Source organism: Triplophysa dalaica, chromosome 9 (genome assembly GCF_015846415.1).
Source record: "Triplophysa dalaica isolate WHDGS20190420 chromosome 9, ASM1584641v1, whole genome shotgun sequence".
Classification (NCBI taxonomy): Eukaryota; Metazoa; Chordata; class Actinopteri; order Cypriniformes; family Nemacheilidae; genus Triplophysa; species Triplophysa dalaica.
This window is the reverse complement of record NC_079550.1, coordinates 5,076,400-5,092,969: the sequence shown is the minus strand read 5'-3', so window position 1 is coordinate 5,092,969 and position 16,570 is coordinate 5,076,400. Positions and strand designations below refer to the sequence as shown.

The following is a 16,570-nucleotide window of genomic DNA, read 5'->3' as shown; positions in this document are numbered from 1 at the left end:
AGTGGGCCATGCTCCACGTATTCCCTTGAATATGTGTGGTTGAAGGCTTGGTCACACTGTGTGTTGAGCTGAACAGTGACCCCTTTTGGTGAATGCAGGTACAACAGTCTAATTTATTCACCAGAGTGCAAAACTCTGGGCTGTTCTAGTAGATCGAAGAATGTTCTCGCACTTGAGAGGGCCCCCCATGGGGCTGTGAGATTAGCGAGAACCAGGAAGTAGCAGGTTCAGCATTGGTTATTCCCTTTCAAGTTCAAGGCACAGGTGTCCTGGGCCGTTGCTGTGGTTGACAGGCATGAGTCCAATGTAAACTGCGCGCACTTGACAGAAGAGGAAATGTCTGAAACTAGTGTTGTTGGAGAGAGAGTGTGAACAGTGTAAAGCTGATGTCTGAGATATCTGCCCATGGTTCCTGTAGGGTGCCATGTTCATCTTGTAATAGGATGACTGTCTCTGTGGTCGACCAGCAGGTTACAGAGATCTGGACATTTTTCTCAGACGGAGGGCATTCAAAAGGGTTGTTTGTTTCACATGCCACTTGTGGTCAAAAAGAGTCTGATTTGGACTTTAAATCCTCCTGTTGAGGTTTCTTGTGGAATCAGCTCCTTTGATGTCCCCAGGATCTCTGCTGTCTCAGACGTAGTTGCACTGTTCTTTTGCTCTCTGGGGAGGTGTCATCCATGGTGTTGAGATGAATTCCTCGATGACTGTTGGGCCGGAACGGGTTAGTGGCTCCTAGGTTGCCAGCTGGGTTTCCACAGGGCGCCGTCTTTCGAGTTCAAAGAAGGTGGTGACACTGTGTTGTCTCAGGGCATCCTGTCTGGTGCTTGGCTGTTCCCGGCAGGCTGTAACATCTGCTGAGTCTCTGCTGAAGATCTGCTACTGTGGTGGACTCTCCATAGTCAGTTCTTTGTGATGTGCAGAGATAGGCAGGATTTACACAGTCTTTATGGAGGCGGCGCTATGTTCTCTGTAGTTCCGCAGATATCAAGTGATCGTTGCGGAAGAAGGCTGTAGCGCTTGGGTTGTGACTCAAAGTGTGATGCGGATTTCTGAGGGAGAAGAGTTTTGCTTTGAAGTCTTCTTCCCTTTTGGCCCGTTCTGTCGTCTGACATAGGCTCACATGCTGGCTGTAGCAGATGTGTTGTAGCTGCTGAAAACCGCTTTGACAGTATCTGACTGCTGGCATAGGATGCTGTGGTCCTCTTGGCTGGAGGTGATCCTAAGCAGGTGATCTGTCTCTGGTGATCACAATGGGCAGTGTTAATGACTGAGAGTCAATGTTTTGCAGGTAGGCATTTGTTGTGGCCTCCTGCAGTGTTCATGGTGACAGCATTTAGTGGTGACAGCTGTCATGTTTCTGGCCAGCTTGCTGGGGTCTGTGGGGCCATGCAGCGTGTGTGTCTGCAGGTTCTTCTGGATTGTTCGTGCCCCACCCCTCTGTGTTTGCTGGCTAGAAAGGTGTGAATAGTGGGGTTTCACCCACCCCCCTTTTCGCAGCTTTGGGCTTTTAGCTGGGGGACACGACAGGGGAGAATCTGTTGCATTCACCTGTCTGTTCACACTGTAGTCTGCAAGCTAAGTTCAGTTCATTTTGATTCCGTTGCTGAGTCATGGCTTAGACTTCAGCATGGACTGCTTGCAGAGGGCCTTAATAGGCCTTGGCCGTGGCATTGGGTTGCTGTCTGCCGGGGCCATTATAGAGAGCTTCTGCATCTTGGAGTTTTCCTACCAGCTCCTCTCTGGCGTCTGCTCCAATAGCTCTCTTTGCTCAGTCTGTGTTGCTAAGGACTCTTGTAGCTTTTCATCTCCTCCTGTAGCTCCTGGTCCTCTTCATCCTCTGTCGTTAGCAGGTCCAGCTGGTCTGGGCAGTTCTGCAGGTGCTTCTGGCTCTAGTAGGACGATCTGGTCGAGGGCGTGGTCACCGATGATCCTGGCTGTGCACTTCCGATGAGTTCTTGGCTCTCTGTAGTTGTAGCTCTGGTTCAGATCGTGGTCCATTTGCCGGATTAGGTCGTCCGACCAACTGCTCTCAGCGCAGTTGCCGTGTGCCGATGTTGGTCCCAGGCAGGAGTCCATCGCAGCGCTTTGCCTGGTCTCTAACTGGACTGGCAGGTGACAGGATTGGATGGTCTGGACAAATTGAGACACAGGGGAGAGAGAAAGGCACAAACAGCAAGATGCAAGTCCGTACAGATCTACTGAGCTAAATATGTGGGCTATGTGTTGAATGCTTAACTGAGTTGGTCAGTTAGTGACGCAAACTAAACGCTTATTATCCTAGCCGTGAAGGCGGGGACGGATAATTGTATGGGTGAACACAGGAAAATTATGAAAAACGTTGCTGAAGAGTTTTACCTATGAGGTCATTCTGTGACTTAGGCTATTCGATTCATCAACATAATTACCAAAAATTTTACTGATGTTCAGACAGGTTCAGTCTCTGATAAGAAGAAAAACAAAACCACATAAATCAAGAGAAAGAGAGGTTAGAATAGAGAAAGAGGGTTTCTTCTTCAATTGGGAGTTAATCCCAAACACCTTAAAGAGTGCAATCTGATTGTTTTGATCAAAGTTTAAATTCAATTTAGTTGGTTTAATTAAAATTCAAGTATTATCAAATACAATTCTAACTGCAAGGAAGAGAATGTTAGCAACCCTGATTCAAATAAAGAAAAATCAAATCATCAAAACAAAGTGGAATAATATTAATTATTATTATAGTTTGTATATAACAACAAATAATAAATATTCTCAAATACAGTGAACCGTAAAATAGCAGAATAATGAAATCATAAAATCAAACAAAAGGAGAGACTGGCTGAGACTTCACACCTAGCGTTGCCCAAACAAAAGGGAGAAGTGTTAAGACACTTTAAGACAAACTGACCTCTAGTGTTAGTAGAAGGTTAAACGTCTTCTGCCGGACTTCCGGTTCCACAACTCTGTGTGGAATTACACTTGCGTTTACGCACAGTTTCTATGGCGACGGGTGTAATTTAATCGCGTGTCTAATGGCTCGTGTCAGTTTACTGAACATGGGTACATGGCTTTTCAACCTACACAAACAATAAACACACAATACTACACTTTAACTGACTAACGGGATTTCTTCGCCGTCCTGAAAGTTATTTGTGTACTTGGTCGGGATTCTTCGTCGACCGTAACATAAAACAAAAACACACAATACTACACTTTAACTGACTAACGGGATTTCTTTGCTGTCCTGAAAGTTATTTGTGTACTTGGTCAAGATTTTTGTTAAACCCCCCTTTAAACAGTAAAACTGACCCGGAGTTATTTGGGAGAAATGTGAGAGAATCATTAATGGGAGAAACATTATCAGCTAGCTACACTGATTGTTCACCCCAGGGAGCGCAATAGCTTAGTTCATTAGCACTGGAATTCACATCAGTAACACCTAAAGCTATGCATTAAAAATAAGGCCTTTGGTAAGATGAGGGAGGAACATCGCTCACTCTGTCTTCTTCGCTCTAAAAGAGGATTTCTTCGCTCAATTTAGGCGGTAAAATAATAATACAGTGCACTATAAAGAGATTTCTTCGTCTTTATGCTGTCACTAAATCTTTAACAGAGTTTGAGGTTTTCTTTGCGAGAAGCTCAAGAGTCTGCTAAGGATAGGTGGGCGGGTCCCCACCTTCATTCATACATATCAAAGTGCAATTTAACAGAGTATCTGGTTTCAATAAACACACATAAAAACACACATGAATAATCACTGAGTTCTGCTCACAAAACAAGGTTTAAAACTGCGCCCGCATTCTCTCCACCAATTTATGTAGCGTTTTTAGCTGCTTGTTAAATTACGGATGAGTTTACTCATCAAATAAGATTCTCCACCAGATCTATCAAGATCAAACATATATGAAATGAGTTGTTAAAACGTCAAATTCAGTCAAGGAATTAGTTTAGCTCAAAGGCAAATATGTATAATAATCGTCATTACACATACATATTTTACAATTCTGATTTGCAGTATAGTGATACAAATCCTATATGTATTCGTCCAGCAAATGCATCAATGATTTATACACTAACGTTATCTCATGACCATAAGTAACGTGACTTTACCAAACAAAATTTAAGAGCAGAGGTAGCATTGATCGAAACACAGTTTAAGTGACCAAGTTTGTGAGCGTGAACAAAGAGAACCCATCACAAATGCCTTTATGGGTTTTTATTAAACTCTACTCTACATGGTAAACAAAATGAAGACAAACAAATACATGAAACACAAATGCGCTAGGATGCGCAGAGAGAGAGAGAGAGAGAGAGAGAGAGTGAGAGGGCATGGCCGCGAGGCCGGTAAAACATGTCTGAAAACCATTAAAATCATCTTTAACAAAGAGGCACGATCTTAACGCAGCTAATCTATATTTAGAAACGGATACTTGCAATATTGTTGTTGGACCAATATCTGTATGCGCGTTGATGGAAATCTTGAATGGTTTCAGAATGCAGTCCTGTTGAAACGCTGAGTTTGGGTTCTGAGTCCAGAGTTCCATGGCCTTAACGGACTCCCCAGAGGGGAGTCCCTTGGAGTGTCTCCTCGTCCTCTTTCTTTTCCCTTCCGATTCCAAAAGTCAACTAAAAACATTGTTCGGTGATGGTGTTTCAAATGCATACCTGCCCTGCCCCCAGATGGTCTGCCGGCCAATGCCATGAAAGTGAAAAGGGGGCCTAAGAAAGATCCTTTGTTTCTCATGGCACCTCATTTGCATAGCTCTGACAGTTTGGTCAGTTTGCGTTTAATACCTAAACTTAGTTATGGGCATAGTATGATGTGTGCTATGTTTTTTATAACATAGCTCATCATATAGGGAATTCAAAGATGTGTAGTTATATATGAAACATACAAGGCATTGAACTGTGAACGTATGAATACGTCAAATGAACCCTGAATCAAAACTTGCATATCTAACAAATACGGAGTATATAAAATAGCACGAGCGACAACACACAACCTAGACATTTAGATACATTTACAGAGAGGAATAGTTTAAATCAAATAAGTTCCTATTTGTCAGAAGTTTCTCTGCTTGGTCTCAGATGGTAAGTTAGAGATGAGACACAGACGTAATTACTTACGCTTTGAAGTCTATGAGTCGTAAACATCCTACAGGGAAACCAAATGGTTATCACACTATCTTTGAGAGTTTAAACCCTAAAACCAGACCCCATGGAGCTAGGTCTGCTATGGTCTTTGAAGATGTGATCTTAATACCTAGACAAAAGGGAGTGAGAGGTTGAATGGCTTGATCCATACACTACAGCTACTTTAGGACCTGTTATGTAGTCCAGGGTCACATTGTGAAGTGTTACCAAAATATGTGTAGTAGTAACTGCCTGTTTTGGCAAAAAACAGTTGGCAGGTAGATTTTCCCAAATCACCGGACATTTGAATGTGCACCAAAACGTTCATATCACTATCCCCTTAAGATATTCGCAGAATAAAACGTCCAGTACAGTTAAGGCTCATAAAAAGACATTCTTTTTACATTGCAAAGGTTTATTCACTGAAAGCAGCCTTGCAAAAAACAATTTGAAATTGGACACTGTGGTTGTCAATTGCTTTACTAAAACCAACTAAACAAAGTTGATAAGCGAAAATCTAAGAGCATGTGCATACCAAGTTCAACATTGTGTACAGTGGCACTAATTAATCTTCATGCTTCAGCAATGTCACTCAAGAAAGACTCTAGCTTCTATTAAAACACCACTTACCACATATGCATTGCAGTAACTGCTAGAGAAGCAATGTCATTAACATGGAGTTCTTCACAAACTACATGAGTCTTTGCTACAATGAATCTTAACTTGATCAAGTCAACATCATTGATTCTTGGAAACCAGTTCAACCAAATCTAATTCAGGGAAGACTTTGCAGTTTGTGAAGTTAAGATCACAAACAAAGTTCCACACCATTGTTCACCCACTTAACCTCAGGGTATAGGGATGTTATTTTTGGGTAGGTACAGGCTTTTTGTACCTACCATGCATTTCCTAGCAAAAATCTGTAAAAGTGCTTTAACAAGTACTCTTTACAAGGTAAAAGGGCTTGGAGTGACAAATCGGAACCATAAAATGGAACACATGTAAATGAGATATGCAAGACTTCCTGAAGGACGACCACTTCTAGACCATGTATAAATCAGTTAAAAGGTTTTATTCATTACGTGACCTCATGGCCATTTCAAATTACAGTCGGGGAAAGCCAAATTCCTTCACATTCAGGGGCCCAACCGATGCTTGCTCCCAGCGTAGATCTATTCAGAACAGACAAGTAGTGAGAAACATCCAAGACCATAATCAGAATCACTTTTAGTTAGTCCGTGTGTTGGTAACCCATACCTCCAAGAATCTGATCGCTTGCATTACTGCTGCTACAGGTGGAGTCACAGCAGCCACACACCTGATCAGATTCATCCACAGACACCCAGCTGCCAAACAAAGACACATCCTCAATGATAAACATCAACCTACTGACCCAGTGAAGGCTATTTGGGGGCAACATACCCATTAGGGGAGAACGAGCAAGCCTTCTGCTCAGAATTTGTTGCAGTGGCTACAGGAACCGCCTTCAAAATGCATGTGATGTAGACCTGCAAGGACAAGAGGGTTCGTGTTTCCAAACAATGCACAAGAATGTACTCAAAACCAAGGCAAATACATACCAGCCCACTGTTAGCTTGCTGGAACCTGAAAGCCTCCAGCTGAAACTGCAGTTTATCAATTTGAGTTCGAGGCAGGTAGCGAGAGCTCGAGCCTGTGAACTTGGCATCAACCAGGCACCTGGTGAAGAAACGAGTTAAACAGTGGAATACTTCTAGGATAGGCTGGGTACATGTCTTACCCATTATTCTCAATGAAAGAGTATTTGGGAGCGGAGTTAACGTCAGGGGACACAGTGGCTACGCAACGGTCCACAAACACACGGAGAGGTACATGGTTGTACGTCTTCACAGAGGCCTCAATATTCACAGTGTCACCGAGGAAATACTGATTTGAAGGTCTCTCAAACTGCCACTCATCTGTTTCAAGGTAAAAAATTTGATAAGGTCTACAAAATTAGGTTGAAACTATTAAAAGCTACATAATACGTACCAGTCATAAGCTTGAGGGAGAAGACCAACTGCTCTTCTGCAACCTTCGTAGCTGCATATGGTAACCAAGTGGGCACCAGGACATTGCTGCTCACATTATGCATTCTGTAGATTATAGAAAAAGGTTGGTCACCGCAAGGTCTTTCACTACACGCATGAGAATGCATCCACCTTGAACCCAGAACCGTACCTTGGATAGTGACACTCAATACTGACCACAGCACCACTACTCCTGACAATAGGAACACCATTTGAAAACTCTTGGGGAGTATAGACAAGGGAGAAGATGTAAACAAGCTCATCTTCGGTCACCTAAAGAAACAAGAATGTTACTCAAGAATTATTCAAAACTAAAATCACTTTTGGTAAGAGGATCAGTCTTCTCACCGTTAACATGCTGCCACATCCATGCAGTTCTGATTCGAAGAGGAGAACTCTAGCATTGTTGTCCTGCCCTGTTGCTCCACAGCCTCCCAGTGCAAAACCAGAAGGCATTAGTAGTTGTCCAGTCCCAAAGAAGTCCTCCATCACTTCCACATACACAGAATTCTCACCGCACTGAGCCCCTACACTATTGGGAGACAAAGGGTTCCGCAGCTCAAAAGGAATCTCTGGCTGGACAGGTTCTTCCGGTAGGCTTGGAAAGGTCCACATCAGTTTTTCCATGGGACCCTGCAAAAGCTGTTTAGACTGAACACCAAGAGGATCTTGACCAGGCTTTCCACCAACCACACCAGGAGTCTGCATTGAAAACTGAGAAGGAAATCTCTGTGGCACAAGCATGGGGTTGTTGGTTTGGGGAGATGAAGGCATTCTGGTTTCACTCTGCTGAGGAACTTGCATTTGAGACCAAGGCCTAAATGTACTAGGTTTCTGTGTTTGAGCTGATCTTCCTCGCCATTGTGCATCAGTCAAGCCAAATGCAAGCACCAGCGCCAAACCAACTCCAGCTTGCCACAGCACCTTCATTGCTGTGCTTGAGTTTCCGTGAAGCATTACACGCCCAGCATAAACATTTATACATCTGGAAATCAGGATGGCTCCGCCCCTCTAGTGATTGGCGTAATGCTATTCCAGACTTGTTCATTAACCTATCCAGCTTGCAACAGGTGGATGTTGTTGGACATTTAGTACGCAGATGGAAACATACATACATAGCAAACATAGCTTACATACGATGTAGTAGAAGAAAACGGTACTTTGTCAGAGTCGTCAGTATTCATAAAAGAGAAGGCGAGAAATTCTCGGATGGCTCACTGGTGACGCCAAGATTCCGATGCACTCAGCGACAGATACTTCAGATACTTCTATATGACTTAGCCCACGGGACAGAATACCTGGCAGGACCGCAAAACAGTCTCAGCCGACTTTCATGTACATTACATTACATTTACATTTAGTCATTTAGCAGACGCTTTTATCCAAAGCGACTTTCAAGTGGGGTAGATAATGGAAGCAATTAGGACAGCATAAGTACAACAAAAGCATAAGTGCAATCAAAAAGAAGACTAGTCTCATATAGCCTAACACAGTATACGGAACCATTCATTCATACATTTTTTTGTAAAAAAAATTAGAGATTTTTTACCTTTATGTACAATTCAACATGTTGTTAATTATTGTAAAGCTAATGTAACATAAACATTTGCTCTTAAATTGACCGTGTTTTATGATGTGCCTTGATTTCAATTCATAGCATTACAAAGCATTAATCCAAATCAAATCCCTTTATTGTCACTCAACCATATACACAGGTGCAACCGTAGGTGAAAAACTTGGGTGCAGTTCCAACCAACATGGCAGTATGACAGACATTTCTTGTACACATTTACAAAGTAAACATTTCTGTACAAGTTTTACACCACAATACAACAAATGACACGTAATATACATAATAATCATACACAGCAGCAAATGTACACAATATGCTAAATAAATAGCAGCGAATGAAAACACACAATGTGCGTAGTGTGCAGTGAATGATATGTATTGTGTATTAAAGTACGACAATGTATAAAGATGTGCGTGCTAGTGGGTGATAAAGTGCAGTGCTAATGAGTGGATTGTCAAGAGTTTAAGAGTCTGAATGCTTGGGGAAAGAAGCTGTCACGTAGTCTGCTGTTGCGGGCTCTGATGCTGCGGTATCTCTTTCCTGATGAAAGGAGTGAGAACAGACCGTGACTCGGGTGGCTAGTGTCTCTAGTAATCCTCCTGGCTTTTTTCACACACCGTCTGGTGTAAATGTTCTGGAGGGAGGGAAGCTCACCACCGACGGTGTGCCTGGCAGTTCGTACCACTTTCTGTAGGGCTTTCCGGTTGAGAGCGGTGCTGTTACCGTACCAGGCAGAGATGCAGCCAGTTAGGATACTCTCTATTGTGCCGGTGTAGAATCGAGTGAGGATGTGGCGATTCAGACCAAACTTCGTCAGCCGTCTCAGGAAGAAGAGACGTTGGTGAGCCTTCTTCAGCACGGCTTCGGTGTGAGTGGTCCATGTGAGCTCCTCTGTGATGTTGACACCAAGGAACTTGAAACTGTTGACTCGCTCCACTGATGCCCCATTGATGGTGATAGGACTGTGTTCTCTGTCTCTCCTCCTAAAGACCACCACCAGTTCCTTGGTCTTACTGACGTTGAGAGATAGGTTGTGTTCATCACACCAACGTGACAGAGTCTGCACCTCTTCTCTGTAGGCTGTTTCATCAGCGTCAGTGATCAGACCTACCACCGTCGCGTGCTAATATTGAGCTTTCAGCAGTTAATTTACGTTTGGTTATTATACGTATATTTGCCCTTGAAGTTATGATTGCTAAAATGTTTTTTGTAACTCACAGATAAACAAAATACATAATAATTATTCACATGATCGTTCTTATCAGGTGGGTTTATCGAACACACTTTGGCGCAATTCAACTTTCTTATCACATTTCATAAACGAATAATAACAAAAACAAATGAGCCTTAAACCAATTGATTACTAAAATTAAAAAACTTTTATACCCGCTACCGAAAATCTTGAGAGTGAACAGAATTCACCCGGTTTATAGCTTCCAGCAGGTCTGGAGAACAATCATTGTTAATTGATCGAGGAGGAACAACAAATTCTGACTGCCGGTTTACAGAGTATATAAGACTAAACACACGACTCTTAGAGAGTCTACTTGTGGCAGGATGGCAGGAAGTACAGGGATGGTTTGTCTTTTGGCTATTTGTGCATGGTTTTGTGCTTTCTGTTATGCCGTGCCACAGTTTAGTAATTTTCCCCAGGAGCCTCAATCTCCAGTCTTCCATCAAACTGAACAACAGTTTTCTCAGAAGTTTCCACTTCAGAAGCCAGTGGTGCAGTCAGAAACTCTTGACAAGTGTGCTGTAGCTGATTATGAGCAGATCCAGTGTGGACAACCTGGTATCAGTGGTGCAGAGTGTGAAGCTATAAACTGCTGCTTTAATGGACAGCAGTGTTATTATGGAATGTCAGGTAGGGGTGTTAAATAAGTGAAATGTTTCTTACCAAGCTGATTACCTGAGAACTTTCTCTGTCTCTCGCTACAGTGACTGTCCAGTGTATAAGAGATGGTCAGTTTGTGCTGGTGGTGGCTAGAGATGTTACTTTGCCTCGGTTGAGTCTGGACACGGTCCGTCTGCTGGATGGAAAGGAAGCATCTTGTGGTCCTGTTGGTTCCACGCCTTCCTTTGTCATATACCAGTTTCCAGTCACCGCCTGTGGCACCAGCATGACTGTGAGTTTGCTGATGATGATTTGGAACAGTCTGTCTGGAACAGACTTGATGTCAATCGTGTTTTTGCTTGCAGGAGGAAAATGGCTATGTGGTATATGACAACAGAATGACTTCATCCTATGAAGTGGGGATTGGACCTCTTGGCTCAATCACAAGGGACAGTCAATTTGAGTAGGTCATCTGTGTTTTCTCTCAGTACTGTGAATTCTTGAACGGATGGAAGAAGCTCACTGTTTGTTGTCTAGACTTCTCTTCCAGTGTAGATATTCTGCCACTGCTGTGGAAGCTCTGGTTGTTGAGGTCAACACCGTTCCAGCTCCTCCACCTGTAGCTGCTCCTGGACCCCTCAGGGTGGAGCTTAGACTGGCAAATGGCCAATGTGTCACTAAAGGATGTGCAGAAGGTAATGATGTGCTCGTCTTCAAAAAGTTGCTTCTCAAGAGGAGTTGTACTTTTGTTGCACTGGTCTCAAACTCTAGCTGGGACAGTAACAATAAGTGTTCATCCTCAGGAGATGAGGCGTACACGTCCTACTACGGTGAGGATGAGTATCCAGTCACGAAGGTACTGCGAGACCCAGTGTATGTTGAGGTGCGCATTTTGGAGAGGACTGACCCGAATCTTGTCCTGATGTTGGGACACTGTTGGGCGACATCAGCCCCTAGTCCTCTCAGTCTACCCCAGTGGGATCTTCTAGTTGATGGGTGAATAGGATCCATGGGAAGCATTTGTCCAGATTGTGTGCTGTGAACGAGTCCTGACTGTCACTTCTGTTTTAGATGTCCTTACCAGGATGACCGTTACCTGACAGCACTGGTCCCTGAAGTTGGCTCGACTGGTCTTCAGTTCCCAACCCACTACAAGCGCTTTGTTGTGAAGATGTTCACGTTTGTGGATCCATCTTCACTGGCCCCTTTGCAGGAGACTGTATGATTTCCTCACAGCCGTTTTCGTATCCTCTAAATTGCCTTTTTGTATTTGTTGCTAAAGCTGCTCTCTTTGTTGGTCAGATCTATATTCACTGTAGTACCGCGGTGTGCCACACTGCTTCTGGTTCGTGTGAGCAGAGCTGTGCCAGGAAAAGTAGGTGTTTAACTTTGGTTTGTATACAACATCAAAAGACATCTGTTTCATCTGCCTCTCTTGTGTTCCAGGGAGGGCTGTTGCTGGAAAAAGGAGTGAAGAAACTGTGGTTTCCAGTGGAGGTGTTTTCTTTACGATGTAAATTCCATTGCTGATTTTAATAAAGTTATTAGACTACACCTGTTGTCAGCATTTGTTTACACCGTGCCATTTTCAGAGTTTTTCCCCCAAGGACAATTGCAGTGTTTTGAAAGTGCTGGTTTTAAAGGAAACCACAGAAGGTTGACTGTTCAGAGATGTGCTTGTAAACCTTGATATCTGATGATTTCTAGCTGTACAGACCAAAGATGCATTGACGCAAGCTTGTGCAACATTCATTAACGGTCTCGATTCCCTGTGACACTTAAAACCCTGATAGGTTTGAAATGCCATACATTGTTTTCTACCTTGGAACTGAAAATGAAGACCTGATAAGTGGAGTTTTTAGGGGAATGTGGGATGTCTAAACATTGAGAAAATGAACTTGTTCAATACAATTTTAGAGCTGCATTTGTTGATAAACGTTGACCCCAACATCAAGGTGAAGAAATGCTTCAGATAATGTTTTGACTAATTTCACTGCATTATGGCATTGGTATTAAACGCGACTGTACATTCACATACAAAACCAACCTGGCATCAGCTCCACCACTTAAATTATTTCATTAATTCATTTTGTCCTTCTCTTTGGGAATAAAAACTTACATTTGGCAACTAATGTAAAACTGTTATCCAGAAATATTTACTTGTAATTTTGTAAACTATCAAATTGTTTGTACTGTACTTGAGCATAGCTGTTAAACATATTTTGTAGTTTTAATGTCTAGCTGTTGTGTGAAGTGGTTAAATCAGTTTTTTGCCGATCCCCAACAAGTTGGTAATGCACTTTAAATTTATGCATTTGGAAGTCGCTCTCATCTAAAGCGACTAGCATTGCATTATACTATACAGCTCACGGGACAGAGAACCATGCAAAGCTAGCCCGCAAAAAAGTCGCAGCCGACATTTATGTACAATTTAACATGTTAAATATTATAAAACTAATGTAACATTAACATTGACCTTGCTTTGTTCTTAAATTGACTTGTTTTATATTGTGCTTTATTTTCAATTCACAGAATTTGAACACGAAGCATTAATATTGAGCTTCCAGCAGTTTATTTACGTTTTTGTTTGTGTATATTTGCCCTTAAATGTTTTGCATTGATTACCGTCAAACATTAAATTTTGTTATGAAGGGAAAACAAAGTATTTCTGTTACTTAGTATTTTACAATAAAGATATTAAACAACTGATATTAGATATTAAAGATATTAAACTGGCTACGGCTTAAGTAAAAGTAACGGTTTAAAACTAAACTGAAAAATATCTTAAATGGAAAAGACAAAAGCTGTAAATATGGGTAAGTAACAGCCTTACGTTTTACGGTTGATAGAAATGCAGTTGTTCATTTTGCGTTCATTATGACTCAATTTGTATCAACTGTAGCAAATACAAAGAGATTCCCAAAGAGCGGGCAGCAGCGAGCAAAGTTTGTAGGTGCTTTTCCGGCCATCTTTGTTTGCTACTTTGCAGCATCCACTTACAAAAATAAAGTTGATACATATCAAAACATATCATGGAATATGATCATTACCACATATCAATGATTTTTGGCATGAAAAGAATCGTCCCCTGCAATGTTTTGTTGACTAATGCAACAAATATTCCAGTGCTACTTTAGGACCTGTTATGTAGTCCAGGGTCACATTGTGAAGTGTTACCAAAATATGTGTAGTAGTAACTGCCTGTTTTGGCAAAAAACAGTTGGCAGGTAGATTTTCCCAAATCACCAGACATTTGAATGTGCACCAAAACGTTCATATCACTATCCCCTTAAGATATTCGCAGAATAAAAAGTCCAGTACAGTTAAGGCTCATAAAAAGGCATTCTTTTTACATTGCAAAGGTTTATTCACTGAAAGCAGCCTTGCAAAAAACAATTTGAAATTGGACACTGGTTGTCAATTGCTTTACTAAAACCAACTAAACAAAGTTGATAAGCGAAAATCTAATAGCATGTGCATACCAAGTTCAACATTGTGTACAGTGGCACTAATTAATCTTCATGCTTCAGCAATGTCACTCAAGAAAGACTCTAGCTTCTATTAAAACACCACTTACCACATATGCATTGCAGTAACTGCTAGAGAAGCAATGTCATTAACATGGAGTTCTTCACAAACTACATGAGTCTTTGCTACAATGAATCTTAACTTGATCAAGTCAACATCATTGATTCTTGGAAACCAGTTCAACCAAATCTAATTCAGGGAAGACTTTGCAGTTTGTGAAGTTAAGATCACAAACAAAGTTCCACACCATTGTTCACCCACTTAACCTCAGGGTATAGGGATGTTATTTTTGGGTAGGTACAGGCTTTTTGTACCTACCATGCATTTCCTAGCAAAAATCTGTAAAAGTGCTTTAACAAGTACTCTTTACAAGGTAAAAGGGCTTGGAGTGACAAATCGGAACCATAAAATGGAACACATGTAAATGAGATATGCAAGACTTCCTGAAGGACGACCACTTCTAGACCATGTATAAATCAGTTAAAAGGTTTTATTCATTACGTGACCTCATGGCCATTTCAAATTACAGTCGGGGAAAGCCAAATTCCTTCACATTCAGGGGCCCAACCGATGCTTGCTCCCAGCGTAGATCTATTCAGAACAGACAAGTAGTGAGAAACATCCAAGACCATAATCAGAATCACTTTTAGTTAGTCCGTGTGTTGGTAACCCATACCTCCAAGAATCTGATCGCTTGCATTACTGCTGCTACAGGTGGAGTCACAGCAGCCACACACCTGATCAGATTCATCCACAGACACCCAGCTGCCAAACAAAGACACATCCTCAATGATAAACATCAACCTACTGACCCAGTGAAGGCTATTTGGGGGCAACATACCCATTAGGGGAGAACGAGCAAGCCTTCTGCTCAGAATTTGTTGCAGTGGCTACAGGAACCGCCTTCAAAATGCATGTGATGTAGACCTGCAAGGACAAGAGGGTTCGTGTTTCCAAACAATGCACAAGAATGTACTCAAAACCAAGGCAAATACATACCAGCCCACTGTTAGCTTGCTGGAACCTGAAAGCCTCCAGCTGAAACTGCAGTTTATCAATTTGAGTTCGAGGCAGGTAGCGAGAGCTCGAGCCTGTGAACTTGGCATCAACCAGGCACCTGGTGAAGAAACGAGTTAAACAGTGGAATACTTCTAGGATAGGCTGGGTACATGTCTTACCCATTATTCTCAATGAAAGAGTATTTGGGAGCGGAGTTAACGTCAGGGGACACAGTGGCTACGCAACGGTCCACAAACACACGGAGAGGTACATGGTTGTACGTCTTCACAGAGGCCTCAATATTCACAGTGTCACCGAGGAAATACTGATTTGAAGGTCTCTCAAACTGCCACTCATCTGTTTCAAGGTAAAAAATTTGATAAGGTCTACAAAATTAGGTTGAAACTATTAAAAGCTACATAATACGTACCAGTCATAAGCTTGAGGGAGAAGACCAACTGCTCTTCTGCAACCTTCGTAGCTGCATATGGTAACCAAGTGGGCACCAGGACATTGCTGCTCACATTATGCATTCTGTAGATTATAGAAAAAGGTTGGTCACCGCAAGATCTTTCACTACACGCATGAGAATGCATCCACCTTGAACCCAGAACCGTACCTTGGATAGTGACACTCAATACTGACCACAGCACCACTACTCCTGACAATAGGAACACCATTTGAAAACTCTTGGGGAGTATAGACAAGGGAGAAGATGTAAACAAGCTCATCTTCGGTCACCTAAAGAAACAAGAATGTTACTCAAGAATTATTCAAAACTAAAATCACTTTTGGTAAGAGGATCAGTCTTCTCACCGTTAACATGCTGCCACATCCATGCAGTTCTGATTCGAAGAGGAGAACTCTAGCATTGTTGTCCTGCCCTGTTGCTCCACAGCCTCCCAGTGCAAAACCAGAAGGCATTAGTAGTTGTCCAGTCCCAAAGAAGTCCTCCATCACTTCCACATACACAGAATTCTCACCGCACTGAGCCCCTACACTATTGGGAGACAAAGGGTTCCGCAGCTCAAAAGGAATCTCTGGCTGGACAGGTTCTTCCGGTAGGCTTGGAAAGGTCCACATCAGTTTTTCCATGGGACCCTGCAAAAGCTGTTTAGACTGAACACCAAGAGGATCTTGACCAGGCTTTCCACCAACCACACCAGGAGTCTGCATTGAAAACTGAGAAGGAAATCTCTGTGGCACAAGCATGGGGTTGTTGGTTTGGGGAGATGAAGGCATTCTGGTTTCACTCTGCTGAGGAACTTGCATTTGAGACCAAGGCCTAAATGTACTAGGTTTCTGTGTTTGAGCTGATCTTCCTCGCCATTGTGCATCAGTCAAGCCAAATGCAAGCACCAGCGCCAAACCAACTCCAGCTTGCCACAGCACCTTCATTGCTGTGCTTGAGTTTCCGTGAAGCATTACACGCCCAGCATAAACATTTATACATCTGGAAATCAGGATGGCTCC

The 16,570-nt window shown here is 42.4% G+C and overlaps 3 protein-coding genes across 3 annotated transcripts; 1 reads left to right on the top strand and 2 right to left on the bottom strand.

Moving 5' to 3' along the window:
• Window positions 1-6,199: 6,199 nt before the first annotated feature.
• On the bottom strand, window positions 6,200-8,120 carry LOC130428117 (zona pellucida sperm-binding protein 3-like). Its single transcript, XM_056755981.1, has 8 exons — window positions 7,512-8,120; window positions 7,315-7,436; window positions 7,126-7,229; window positions 6,875-7,052; window positions 6,696-6,813; window positions 6,538-6,623; window positions 6,373-6,461; window positions 6,200-6,287 (listed from the first exon to the last, which is right to left on the bottom strand). The coding sequence occupies exons 1-8, from the start codon at window positions 8,118-8,120 to the stop codon at window positions 6,220-6,222; spliced, it is 1,374 nt and encodes a 457-aa protein (XP_056611959.1). The 3' UTR covers window positions 6,200-6,219.
• Window positions 8,121-10,293: 2,173 nt separating this feature from the next.
• Window positions 10,294-12,087, top strand: LOC130428116 (zona pellucida sperm-binding protein 4-like). The gene is made up of 8 exons (XM_056755980.1): window positions 10,294-10,600; window positions 10,675-10,862; window positions 10,936-11,033; window positions 11,108-11,265; window positions 11,374-11,566; window positions 11,642-11,789; window positions 11,873-11,945; window positions 12,017-12,087. Exons 1-8 carry the CDS (start codon window positions 10,294-10,296, stop codon window positions 12,085-12,087), a joined length of 1,236 nt encoding a protein of 411 aa, XP_056611958.1.
• Window positions 12,088-14,601: 2,514 nt separating this feature from the next.
• LOC130428115 (zona pellucida sperm-binding protein 3-like) lies at window positions 14,602-16,522 on the bottom strand. The gene is made up of 8 exons (XM_056755979.1): window positions 15,914-16,522; window positions 15,717-15,838; window positions 15,528-15,631; window positions 15,277-15,454; window positions 15,098-15,215; window positions 14,940-15,025; window positions 14,775-14,863; window positions 14,602-14,689 (listed from the first exon to the last, which is right to left on the bottom strand). Exons 1-8 carry the CDS (start codon window positions 16,520-16,522, stop codon window positions 14,622-14,624), a joined length of 1,374 nt encoding a protein of 457 aa, XP_056611957.1. The 3' UTR covers window positions 14,602-14,621.
• Window positions 16,523-16,570: the final 48 nt, after the last annotated feature.

Bases quoted from the DNA above. Each gene is read 5' to 3' on its own strand.
- LOC130428116 (XM_056755980.1), top strand. From the start codon at position 10,294: ATGGCAGGAAGTACAGGGATGGTTTGTCTTTTGGCTATTTGTGCATGG. The intron at 11,567-11,641 runs GTGAATAGGATC...CTTCTGTTTTAG, and splicing joins TGGGATCTTCTAGTTGATGG to ATGTCCTTACCAGGATGACC. The intron at 11,946-12,016 runs GTAGGTGTTTAA...CTTGTGTTCCAG, and splicing joins GCAGAGCTGTGCCAGGAAAA to GGAGGGCTGTTGCTGGAAAA.
- LOC130428117 (XM_056755981.1), bottom strand. From the start codon at position 8,120: ATGCTTCACGGAAACTCAAGCACAGCAATGAAGGTGCTGTGGCAAGCT. The intron at 7,230-7,314 runs GTACGGTTCTGG...TATAATCTACAG, and splicing joins ATTGAGTGTCACTATCCAAG to AATGCATAATGTGAGCAGCA. The intron at 6,624-6,695 runs GTATGTATTTGC...TTGTCCTTGCAG, and splicing joins AGCAAGCTAACAGTGGGCTG to GTCTACATCACATGCATTTT.
- LOC130428115 (XM_056755979.1), bottom strand. From the start codon at position 16,522: ATGCTTCACGGAAACTCAAGCACAGCAATGAAGGTGCTGTGGCAAGCT. The intron at 15,632-15,716 runs GTACGGTTCTGG...TATAATCTACAG, and splicing joins ATTGAGTGTCACTATCCAAG to AATGCATAATGTGAGCAGCA. The intron at 15,216-15,276 runs GTAAGACATGTA...TTTCTTCACCAG, and splicing joins TCTTTCATTGAGAATAATGG to GTGCCTGGTTGATGCCAAGT.